Consider the following 13157-nt stretch of genomic DNA (forward strand, 5'->3'; position numbering starts at 1 on the left):
AGTCAGCACAACATCTGTGGTCATGTGCCGGAGAGAGACAGGAGGGGGAAGGAATTATAAGAGAAGGGAACAGACCCCAGGAGACAGGACACAACCCCCGATTAATACCTGGTACCCATTCACTGCTGGGTGGAAAGGGGCGTAGGGTATCGGAAAAGCCGCCCAAATTTTTCCACTCCGCCCAGGAATCGAACCCGGGCTCTCTCGATTGTGAGGCGAGTGTGCTAACCACTGCACCACGGAGCCCCCTTATATATAAAGAACAGGACAAGTAAACCCACAAGCACCTCCCTGCCCCCTGTCACGCCCCCCACTCGCCTGTGACGGTGACGAAGAAGGAGGCGTCATCCTTCCCCTGTGGGTTGGCCAGCTTGAGGGTGTAGAGGCCCTTGTCCGTCCTGCTGGCGCCCGCGATCTTCAGCGTAACATGCTTGTCCGACACATCCATGGTGTGACGCTCGCCCACCTCCACCTGCAGAAGAGGAGAGGAAGTTGTACTGTTCCGTTTTTATAATATATCACCGTTAACCCGAGTCCTTTCTCCTTCGCTTGAACCTTCTCTTTCTATCTATCTCTCGCCACCAAGTCCCTTCTCCTCCGCCTATGGTCCGGTCTGAATGCCCCTTTGTGAATATCTGTAAATTCCTCTCTTCCTCTATTCAGCTATCCATCCATATACCTCCATCATGTCCCTTCTCGTCCGCTGCAATTGGCACGGATTTCGCCTTCACTGGTAGCCTGGTAACATGTGTACTCCCAGGTCTTTCTCTGCCTCTGTGGTGGATAGTGGAGTGTTTCCCATGTGGTATTGGTATGCTGGATTTCCCCTCCCAAGGTGCAGGACTTTACATTTTTCCTCATTGAATTGTAGCAGCCACTTTTTGTTCCATTCCTGAAGCTTGGTGATGTCTTCTGGTAGGAAATCCACAGTCAAGGGGTTTTAAAAGCACTCGAGTAACCTGTCCTTCTCCTCCCCTTGCATTGAGGAGTTTGTCTTAATGTGTTTTTTTTTTAGTATATCACTGTTAAAAATACACTTGTAGTTATCGAAATTAATATAGTGAGATTTGAAAGACTACCTACTGAGTTTTATCTTTGTCTACTAAAGAAATACAAGACAAATGTTGTGAAAACGTTCATAGACGAGATCAAAACACACTTATGCACCGAAGTAAAGAAAAAAAATACAGAACTCAAGAAAGACCGAGGGAAAAGAAAAGAACAATAATGAAACTAAAACTGAACTTATTGACCCCTTCACCCCCCCCCCTACCCACACCCACCCACACACACACACACTTTTTTTAAATCAAGGGTATGGTAAGAAGAGGAAGTGGGTCAGTGGTGAGGGTACAGGTGGGGGAGAAGGACAGATGGTAGGAGTGTACAGCTGTATGGCGGAGGTTCGTTAGGTGTTCTGGTGTAGTTAGGTAAATATATACACACATGGGAAGTTGTTCTGATGTTATATATATACACATAGCAAGTTGTTCTGGTGTAGTTAGGTAAATATATACACACATGGGAAGTTGTTCTGATGTAGTTATATATATACACATAGCAAGTTGTTCTGGTGTAGTTATATATACACACATGCAAGTATACCCCCTAACCCCCCCATTCCACACACCTCCTTTCCGTTGTGCGTCCACGCGGCCTGGGGTTGGGGTCGTCCCGTGTAAGGCACTCGAAGTCGGATGAGTTCGTCTGTGTCGAAGATGAGTCCCTGCTCGTACTGGGCCGGCAGCTTGATCTTGGGCGGGGCTGCGGGCGAGAGGCGGGGAAAGTGTTCAAGGGTCGGTTTTAAAAGACTGGCTTCTCGAGCACATCAACTATTTCTAAAGGTCAAAGAAGGGATCAATCGGGTTCTGATGAGTGGTTCTTTAGGTTCAAGGTACAGAAGAAGGGTCAGACTACCACCAGGGTCATAAAACTACTCCTACGAAAGCCTTGTCAAATAGGTGAACTTTAGCGACAAAATGTTAAGTAATACTGCCCTGAGAGTTCTTGTAAGGCGTAGTATTTCTTTTTTTTTTTTTTTTTTACAGGACAGGAAGCAGCTCAAGGGCAAAAAAAAGAAAAGGGTAGGAAAAAAAAGCCCGCTTATTGGTGCTCCTAAAAAGATAGAAATAAAGAGAGGTCAATTTCTCTCTCTCTCTCTCTCATTACTTCTTTCATTCTCATATCAATTCTCTCTTATGCAGCCACAAGCGAGCGAGGCCACGCCATGCCCCACTCACCCTGCACGGCGAGGGTAGCCTGGGAGGAGGCGACGCCCACACGATTGGTGGCGCGCACTCTGATGTCGCCCTCGTCGGTGAGTCGCGGCTCCTTCAGCACGAGGGTGTAGCGGTCGCCCTCCACCAGGAACCCAAAGCGCCGGGTGTCGTATACCTCGAAGCCGTCCTTGAACCATGTGATGTCTGGTCGCGGAGTGCCGATGATGTCGCACGAAAACTCCACCTGAGAGAGAGAGAGAGAGAGAGAGAGAGAGAGAGAGAGAGAGAGAGAGAGAGAGAGAGAGAGAGAGAGAGAGAGAGAGAGAGAGAGAGAGAGAGAGAGAGAGAGAGAGAGAGAGAGAGAGAGAGAGAGAGAGAGTCAGGCGAAGGGCATTTTAGTAACACTTGTAAATACTTCAGAAAATACCGTTTCTGTGCCCAGATATTTTTCAAGATAATACGCTACACTAATTAACAGAGTCAGAAAGAAATCGAAATATAAAATCTCTCAAGTCAGGGCTTTAACTTTTCATACTGTTTTCTTATCTCATTGGTCTTAAAATACTTAACTACATTGTGATTAACGTTAGGATAAGTTGAAAGATAATTATATTAAAAAAGAATAATTATAATCAGAAAACGATCCTCTGAGTCTAAAGGAAAATATTACTAAAAACAAAAGGCAGCGTGACATTCTAACCCTGAAAATTATGCTAAAAAATAATTATAATCAGAAAACGATACTCTGAGTCTAGAGGAAAATATTACTAAAAACAAAAAAGGCAGCGTGAAATTCTATCAGTAAAAATTATACTAAAAAAATAATTATAATCAGAAAACGATCCTCTTAGGCCCCTTTCACACGAGCGGTTTCTGCCGCTGCGGCACGCGCCGGACGGTTTGCTTTACATCGACTCCTATGGGTGCGTTCACACGACGCCGCACCCTGCCGGCAAGACCGCAGCGGCAGAAATGCCGCACAGCGGTTTCGGTGGTCATGTGGTCGGTGTTTGCCGCGTGCGGCGAGGGGTAGTTGTCTGTCAGCACTGGGAGGAAGGGCACGCGACCACTTTGCATCATTGGAAAAGCTGGTATGCACTATATTTTCCATCTTATGAACTTTCAATTAATGTATATTGAAAATGTAAGTGTCTTACATATTAATTCTGTATACCTCTGTACAACAAACATCTGCATTTAAATTTCAGGGTTATGGCTAATTAACAATTGTCATGACACGGAGCTCCTGATCTCCGAGACTGAAAGACGGCCTTGTTTGGGGGATCCCTCAAGACAGGATGACAAATATGCCTGAAGGAGACACCGAAGCGGATGCAGCAAACACCGCACTTGTCCGTAGATGTCCAGGTGCCAGGCGGCTGCCGCTCGCCGGAGCGGCAGAAACCGCTCATGTGAAAGGGCATGCGGCTGCCGCTCCGGCATGTGCCGTAGCGGCAGAAACCGCTTGTGTGAAGGGGCCCTAGAGGAAAATATTACTAAATACAAAAGAGGCGGCGTGACATTCTACCGGTGAAAATTACCCATCATGCAGTGGCGCAGTGTTACCAAGCAAGGCCACCCACCACTGCACCCTCTACCCTATACCCACTCTACACGCACACACACACACACACACACACACGCACCTTCTGTCCCTCCACGGCCACAGCGTCCCGGAGTTCCCTGAGGAAGTGCGGCTCGGTGGCCTCCTGGTCCGTGGAGATGCTCACCGGCTCACAAGGCGGCGACGGCTCCGAGCAGCCAATGGCGTTCTCGGCGGTGACTCTGCGGAGCGGGGGACAGGCATTAAGGCGAGGCTTCAAACACGAGCCTGATAGAAACACGCATCTCCCGCTGTCTCTTTAGCTTCGTGTGTGTGTATAAGATAATTAGGTAAGAGAAAATAATATACAAAGCTAAATATAATAAATAGCGAAGAAGAAAAGCGGAAATAGCCTAATACAAACATACAGCAAATCATCTCGTCTGTTTAACTACGTGTGTGAAATGTAATTATAATGACGGAAATTAAAGAGGAAGGAGAGGAAGATGACATAGTGATGAATGGAAGAGCATGTAAAAAAAGAAAGCAGAAATGGATGATGTGTGTGTGTGTGTGTGTGTGTGTGTGAGAGAGAGAGAGAGAGAGAGAGAGAGAGAGAGAGAGAGAGAGAGAGAGAGAGAGAGAGAGAGAGAGAGAGAGAGAGAGAGAGAGAGAGAATAAGAACGAAAGAAAAAAAGAAAGAACAATTGAGATAGACAAAAAAGGAAAGAAGAAAAGGAGAAAGAAAGAATAATAGATATGAACAGGGAGATAAAGAAAGAAAGAAAGAAAGAAAGAAAGAGAATAAGGAATGAGGAGAAATATACGAATAAGAAGAAGGGGATGAACATGAAAATGGGAAAATGAGGAAACAGGAAAATAAGGAAGATGAATATGACGATGACGAAGATGAGGAGGAAGAAGAGGAAGAGGAGGAGGCTTAAGTAAATAGAGAAGTGACAGTCAAGGTGGTAATTAGTCTCCTTCAGGTGATAAAACGATAAATTAAGAGACCACGTGACAGCCTCTGAGGATCCATCATGACCTTAACGTGATAAATGACAGGTGTGGAGATGACGGAACAGGTAAAAAAAAAATAATGGTTAAAATAATAGACAGACAGACACACAGACAGAAATAGACACAGAAACACAGACAAAGACATATAGACAGTTAAAGAGACAGACAGATAGACAGGTGAGATGACAGAACAGGTAAAAAAATGGTGAAAATAATAGACAGACAGACACACAGACAGAAATAGCCACAGAAACACAGACAAAGACATATATAGACAGTTAAAGAGACAGACAGACACACAGACAGATAGACAGGTGAGATGACGGAACAGGTAAAAAAAATGGTTAAAATAATAGACAGACAGACACACAGACAGAAATAGCCACAGAAACACAGACAAAGACATATAGACAGTTAAAGAGATAGACAGACACACAGACAGATAGACAGGTGAGATGACGGAACAGGTAAAAAAAATAATGGTTAAAATAATAGACAGACAGACACACAGACAGAAATAGACACAGAAACACAGACAAAGACATATAAACAGTTAAAGAGACAGACAGACACACAGACAGATAGACAGGTGAGATGACGGAAAAGGTAAAAAAATGGTGAAAATAATAGACAGACAGACAGACGGACAGAATTAGACACAGAAACACAGACAAAGACATATATAGACAGTTAAAGAGACAGACAGACACAGACAGATAGACAGATGAGATGACGGAACAGGTAAAAAAAAAAATGTTTAAAATAATAGACAGAGACACACAGACAGAAATAGACACAGAAACACAGACAAAGACATATATAGACAGTTAAAGAGACAGACAGACACACAGACAGAAATAGACACAGAAACACAGACAAAGACATATATAGACAGTTAAAGAGACAGACAGACACACAGACAGAAATAGACACGGACAGATAGACAGGTGAGGGAATGACGGAACAGGTAAAAAAAATGGTGAAAATAATAGACAGACAGACAGACGGACAGAATTAGACACAGAGATGGGCAGACATACACACAAGTACACAGAGAAAGAGACAGACATACAGACACACGAACATGACAATAGAGAGAGAGAAAAAACAACGGAAAATGTAACATGCGCAACGCTTTTAAATGAATGAGGATAAATTATGAAAACCCTACAAAGAATTTAAATGAACTATGCAATAAATAAACATCAGGGGTTAGGGAAATTTTCAAACCTAAACAATAATAAAAAAAAAAAGATGAAGAAAAGAAAGTTAACGAAGAGAAGGACTAAAAAGATGGGTAGGCCTACACCAAGAATACAAAATAAAAGACATCTTGAAATGATCTTAAAAACCGAAATGACGAATGAATGTGACGAAGCAAACCCAAATTGTAAATGAAAATGACGAAGAAAAGAAGAAATCATGAACGGAAAGAAACATTAAAAACAAGAACACAAGGAATGCGAAAATAAAACATCGTAAAATAATCTTCAAACCTAAATGATAAAAAAGAAAATGAAGGAGAAAAGGAAGAAGAAAGACATGAATGAAGACATAAAAATAGGTACACGAAGAATGTAGAAGAAAAAAAAGGGGAGAGGGGAAGACAGGTGGGGATGGACAGGTAAAGGAAGAAGAGGGTGACAGAGACGAGGCGTAGCAGGTGAGGGGTGAAGACAGAAGAAGAGGAGGAGAAGACAATAATAGAACGAGAAGACAATGACGCACACAAGGAGAACGAGTCGAGAAAAAAAAAGACAAGAGTAAAAATGAAAATAAAGAAACGGGGTAAAAACAGAAATGAGACATGACGAAATGAAGCGAAAAGAATAATAAGATGAAGAAAATGAGGCACAGAAGAAGAGTGAAAACAGATGAAAAGAAGACATGAATAGAACAGGATAAAGAAATGAGTGACAGAGAAGAAGAGTGCATAGAAAATGAGAAAATATTAATGCGAGAAAGGCAATGAGGCAAAGAAGAAGAGCGAGAGAAGACAAAATGGAAATAGGAAAGGAAAATAAAAACAAAGAACCAGAATAAAGAGAAATGAGTGACAGACGAAGAGTGAAGAGATGAAGAAAAAGCAATAATGTGACAAGGCAATGAGGCAAAGAAGAAAAGCGAGAGAAGACAAAATGAAAACAGAAGGAAGATGAAAAAATAAAGAACCAGAATAAAGAGAAATGAGTGACAAAGACGAAGAGTGAAGAGATGAAGAAAAAGCAATAACGTGACAAGGCAATGAGGCAAAGAAGAAAAGCGAGAGAAGACAAAATGAAAACAGAAGGAAGATGAAAAAATAAAGAACCAGAATAAAGAGAAATGAGCGACAGAGACGAAGAGAGGAGAGGAAGAGGAAATAATAATAGCACAAACAGATAATGAGACACAGAAGGAAAATTATAATAGAAGAGATAAAACTAAGAAATGGGACAATGAAGTGAGTGACAAGAGAGGGAGAGAAACTCGTGTATTGCGACAGTGAAGCAGAAAAGGAGAACGAGGATAAAAAGAAAGAACAGGAAGACAGGAATAAAACAAAATAAAGAAAACGGGGGAAAGAAACTAGAGGAACAGAGGGTGACATGTAAAAGGCGAAGAGATGAAAGAGAAAATAATTATAGAATGAGGCACAGAAAGAGAGCGAAAAGAAATGAAAATGAGGACAAGAGAAAGACAAACTAAAGAAAACGGGGAGAGAACTAAGTAACAGAGGAACAGGAGTAAGACAAACTAAAGAAAATGATGAGAGAAATAAGGAACAGAGGAGAATGAAGAGATAAAGAGGAAACAAAAGCGTAAGCAGACGAAAAAGTGGTACAGAAGGATAGTGAGAATATATAAAGAGCAGAATAAAGACGATGAGGTCTCTGGTAATGGTCGATACGAGAGTTGGAAGAGTCAGCGAACGACCCCCTTAAGGACCCACCTGAAGAAGGAGAAAGAAGAGAAAAAGACGAAGCAAAAGAGTTAGTAAACGAAAAACAGGTAAAAAACAATAGTGAAAATATATAAAGACTAAAATAAGGACAATAAAAAAGAGTTAACGTGAAAGTCGAAACTGTCTGCGAACGACCCCCTTAAGGACTCACTCGAAGAAGGAAAATGAAGAGATAAAGGGGAAACAAAAAATAAATCACACGAAAAACAAGTAAAAAAGGATAGTAACAATATATAAAGACTAAAATGAAAACGACAAGACATTTCAATAGAGTTAACATGAAAGTCGAAAGCGTCTGTGAACGACCCCCTTAAGGACCCACTCGAAGAAGGAAAATGAAGAGATAAAGGGGAAACAAAAAAATAAATCACACGAAAAACAAGTAAAAAAGGATAGTAACAATATATAAAGACTAAAATAAAGACGACAAGACATTTCAATAGAGTTAACGTGAAAGTCGAAACTGTCTGTGAACGACCCCCTTAAGGACCCACTCGAAGAAGGAGAAAGAAGAGAAAAAGACGAAACAAAAAAATAAATCACACGAAAAACAAGTAAAAAAGGATAGTAACAATATAAAAAGACTAAAATAAAGACATCAAGACATTTTAAAAGAGTTAACGTGAAAGGCCGAAGCGTCTGTGAACGACCCCCTTAAGGACTCACTCGAAGAAGGAAAATGAAGAGAAAAAGACGAAACAAAAAAATTAATCACACGAAAAACAAGTAAAAGAGGATAGTAACAATATATAAAGACTAAAATAAAGACGACAAGACATTTCAATAGAGTTAACATGAAAGTCGAAACTGTCTGCGAACGACCCCCTTAAGGACCCACTCGTAGAAGGAAAATGAAGAGATAAAGACGAAACAAAAAATAAATCACACGAAAAACAAGTAAAAAAGGATAGTAACAATATATAAAGACTAAAATAAAGACGACAAGACATTTCAATAGAGTTAACATGAAAGTCGAAACTGTCTGCGAACGACCCCCTTAAGGACCCACTCGAAGAAGGAAAATGAAGAGATAAAGACGAAACAAAAAAATTAATCACACGAAAAACAAGTAAAAGAGGATAGTAACAATATATAAAGACTAAAATAAAGACAAGACATTTCAATAGAGTTAACATGAAAGTCGAAACTGTCTGCGAACGACCCCCTTAAGGACCCACCTGAAGCGGTACTCCTTGCCGCCCACCATGTTGGCCACGGCGTACTCGGTGTCCTTGATCGGCACGAGGTTGACCCGCACCCACACGCTGCCCTCGCCCTCACACCGCTCGATGATGTACCCTGAAACACACACACACACGCGCGCGCACACATTGATGAGTTAATAAAGAGATAAATAAAAGAAGAAGAAAAAGGAGAGACAGAAGGAAAGATAAAAAGAAAGAAAGAAAGGAAGAATGGATGGGAGGGAGCGAGGGAGGAAGAAAGGAAGGAAAAAAGAAAGGTGAAAGGATAGAAAGAAGGAAAGAAAGAAGGAAAGCAAAAAGGAAAGAAAGGTGAAAGAAAGAACGAAAGAAAGGAAGGAAGAAAGGAAGGGAGGAGGGAAGGAAGGGAGGATAGAAGAGAGAAAGAAAAAGAAAGAAAGAAGGAAGGAAAGAAAGAAAAGAAAGAAAAAAATGGAGAAAAAAGGAAAGAAGGAAGGAAGAAAGAAAGAAAGAAAACAAACTGAAAGAAAAGTATAAATATAGACAATAAAAACAATAAAGATATGCACCATAACTAACACACAGCAACAACAACAACAACAACAACAATAACAACCAAAAATCCGCTTCACCCCCCCAACACACACACACACACACACACACACACACACACACACACACACACACACACACACACATGAGATCACGTCAGCGCCACACACGGAAAACCAAAACACCAAAACACATTCATTCTTCTCTCATCACTCTCCCCCTCCCTCTCCCTCTCCCTCTCCCTCTCTCTCTCTCTCTCTCTCTCTCTCTCACCGGTGATAGGAGAGCCGCCGTCTGTAACAGGAGCATCCCAGCGTAGTAGAAGGGCGTCATTTTCCACCTTGATGTAGGCCAGGCGGCTCAGGACACTCCCCTCTCGGTCTATGGCTTCAGGCTGGCCGGGGGGGCTGGGGCGGTCTGGAGGAGGAGAGGAGGTCATGGTTATTAGTATCATTATTACTACAAGAAGTGAAGCAGGTAGAGGCTAAGGCTGAACTCCTCTCTCAAACTTTCTCTAAAAACTCCCCTCTGGACGATTCAGGGCATATTCCTCCTACTCGTCCTTGATATTAAGTCTTGAGAGGGGTCATGGTTACTATTATCATTATCACTATAAGAGGCAAAAGATGAACTCTTCTCTCAAACTTTCTGTAAAAACTCCACTCTGGACGATTCGGACATATTCCTCTAACTCATCCCCCCTCTGACTCCACTATGCCTGTTATTAAGATTTCTAAGAATGATGTTTTATATGCCTTCTCTGGCCTCAATCCTCAGAAGGCTTATGAACCTGACTGAGTGCCTCAAATTGTTCTTAAAAACTGTGCTTCCGTGCTGACACCCTGCCTGGTCTAACTCTTTCGCCACCCGAGACATCGAGAAAGATAAAATGACAGTGGCAGCAAAGAGAGAGAAGTATAAAGAGGAAGAAATTATAGTAGAAATATAGTAGAGGAGGGACAGAGGCGTAGGGCAACAAATACCTTATAATAGACAAGTAAACAATGATAAAGAAAAGTAAATAAAAGGTAGAGACTTGTCAGATATGGGCACATGTGCAGAAAACTAATAAAATACACTATTAAAACTATTACGGGAATAGAGAGGAATGTAGGTAGGAGAACCATACTAAATACGAAGACCTTAATATCGTTTTTCTTATGCTGGGTTTCGTCAGAGTCCGGCTTAATGCGTGGTCTTCAGGACAGCATGTAAGTCTTTTTAAGCCACTCGCGTGAACCCGGGTCCTCCTGAACACCGCTCCCGCATGCTGACCACTCGACCACCGCTTACATATATTTCCTGCGCCCTGTCATTACGTAAGGCAGTAACGCAACAAAGCGGAAATACAACTACTGACCCACTGAGTCTTCTGGAGCAGCCGGTGAGCGAGGGGAAGAAGCGATTACGTTCAGGCACCCAAAATATTTAGCGGCGCAGAAGCGAGCGACGGTCCGCGGCCACAAAGACACGTCGGCACGAGCTTAACGAGAAGAGAAATAAACGGAGAAAGGAATGAAGACGCAAACACCTGAGGGAGCGAGCGTGTAAACTAAAAATACGATGTTGTTGAGGAGAGAAAGAAATGGGAGGAAAAAGCAGACATAAAAGAACCCGTTAGCCGAGATATCGATGCAGGAAATGGGACGAAATATATAGAAAGAAAATACTCGTTAGCAAAAAAGTATTGATGCGCGAAAAAGGAAGAACACGTAAAAGAAAAGTTGAAGAAGGAGTAAAAATGAACACAGGAAATGAAGGAAAAGAGGGAAAACAGAACGATGAATGATGAAAAACAGGAACAAGAGTAAATACACTAAACTTATACCGAATAGAAACGGGATGAAAAATATATAGAAAAAAAAAGTATTGACGCACGAAAAAAACAAAGAATGGATAAAAGAAAAGTTGAATAAAGAGTAAAATGAACACAGGAAATGAAGGAAAAGAGGGAAAACAGAACGATGATGAATGATGAAGAAGACACGAACAACAAACAGTAAATAAAATGAACTAATGTAAAATAAAAGAAAAAAAGAGGAGAAATAAAAATAGTAAAATGAAAAACAGACTTGAAAATAAACGGAGAAAATAATGAAGGAAAAGAGAAAGAGAAAGATTGACGAAAAAAAACACAAACAGGAGTAAGAAAGAAAAAAATAAGGAAGAAAGAAAGATTTAAAACGAAAACAGACTTGGAAAAAAAACAAAAAAGAAAGAATGAAAAAAAGAAACTAAAAATATCGACGTACGGAAAAAAAGACAAGAAAAAAAGAAAAAAAGAAAAGATAAAAAAAGACCTGAGAAAGGAACAAAGTGATACAGGTGTTGCTTTATAAATAGATTGTTGACAGAGAGAGAGAGAGAGAGAGAGAGAGAGAGAGAGAGAGAGAGAGAGAGAGAGAGAGAGAGAGAGAGAGAGAGAGAGAGAGAGAGAGAGAGAGAGAGAGAGAGAGAGAGAGAGAGAGAGAGAGAGAGAGAGAGAGAGAGAGAGAGAGAGAGAGAGAGAAAAATAGAAGAAATAAATTAACATTCCAACAAGCGGACCGATAATGTGTGTGTGTGTGTGTGTGTGTGTGTGTGTGTGTGTGTGTGGCACTGACCCAAATAATCCCTTCTTGGGGAGGAAGAGGAGAGGAGAGGAGAGGAGAAGGAGGAGGAGGAGGGGGAGGAGGAATGAAGGAGAGAGAGAGAGAGAGAGAGAGAGAGAGAGAGAGAGAGAGAGAGAGAGAGAGAATGACATTGAAAATCATCTTCGTGTGTCCTTAACCTTCGCTTCATAATTTTCTCTCCTCCTCCTCCTCCTCCTCTTCCTCCTCCATCATATCACTTAAATAAAACCTTCCTCTCTCTTCCTTTTCTCTTATATTTCCTTCATGTCAATTATTCTCTATCTTTATTATTTTCTTCTTCGTGTTCTTCCAATTACGTCATAATAATAATAGTATATAATTATTATTATTATTATTATTTTATTATTATTATTATCACTGTTCTCATCACACAGTTTTTCTTTCCCGTATCTAAGCTGTCATCACATCCTCGACGTCTCCTTCTCTAAGCACTCCTCCTCGTCATCTCGTCCTAAAAACCACTACTATCACCGGGACCAAAGCCGTGTAATATAAGTCTTCGAGGCATATCCAAAGTCTGCATCAATACTTCACGTCGCGTTCCATTGATGGCGCACTCCTTCCCATAAGCTTCTGGCCTGCATAACCGCGGCCAAAGCGTGTTATTTAGATTTTCAAGCTGCTCGGAAGTTTATAATAATTCTCGTGTAAGGTTTCCGCTTTACGCTCCTTTCCCTTCCTTTCTTTCCTCTCTCTTTCCTCTTTCCTTCATGGCGTCAACTACCCTTTCTCTACCCCTTTTCTTTCTCGTAGGTAATTCTCCTTCCCTTCCCCTTCTTCTAACTCATGCAATCCCCTTTCTTCTCCTTCTTCTTCTCATTTAAAGTCTTATTTCTCTTTCCTATTTCCTTTATTGCATCCACGAACCTTTCCCTCCCCCTTTTCTTTCTCGTAGCTAATGCCCCTTCAACCTTCCCCTTCTTCTCGCTCATGCAGTCCCCTTTTCTACCCCTTCTTCTTCTCATGTAGTCTCATTTCTTCCCTTCATCTCCCGTCGTAAACACTGACCCTTTCTGTTACCCTTTTTCCTTCATATGCAGCCCCTTCTCTTCCCCTTTTCATATATGCATTGTACCCTTCTAA

The 13157-nt window shown here is 41.4% G+C and overlaps 1 protein-coding gene across 50 annotated transcripts in view; it reads right to left on the reverse strand.

Moving 5' to 3' along the window:
• The window catches only part of LOC126988204 (titin homolog), a 169935-nt gene that overhangs the window by 126114 nt on the left and 30664 nt on the right, over positions 1-13157 (reverse strand). For all 50 annotated transcript variants that reach the window (XM_050846202.1, XM_050846175.1, XM_050846189.1 and 47 more), the window contains 6 exons: positions 9715-9858; positions 8905-9025; positions 3866-4004; positions 2241-2463; positions 1631-1764; positions 319-472 (listed from right to left, as the gene is read on the reverse strand). In XM_050846202.1, the coding sequence (XP_050702159.1) occupies positions 319-472; positions 1631-1764; positions 2241-2463; positions 3866-4004; positions 8905-9025; positions 9715-9858 (915 nt within the window). The remainder of the gene's footprint in view (positions 1-318; positions 473-1630; positions 1765-2240; positions 2464-3865; positions 4005-8904; positions 9026-9714; positions 9859-13157) is intronic.

Source organism: Eriocheir sinensis, chromosome 68 (genome assembly GCF_024679095.1).
Source record: "Eriocheir sinensis breed Jianghai 21 chromosome 68, ASM2467909v1, whole genome shotgun sequence".
Taxonomy (NCBI): domain Eukaryota; kingdom Metazoa; phylum Arthropoda; class Malacostraca; order Decapoda; family Varunidae; genus Eriocheir; species Eriocheir sinensis.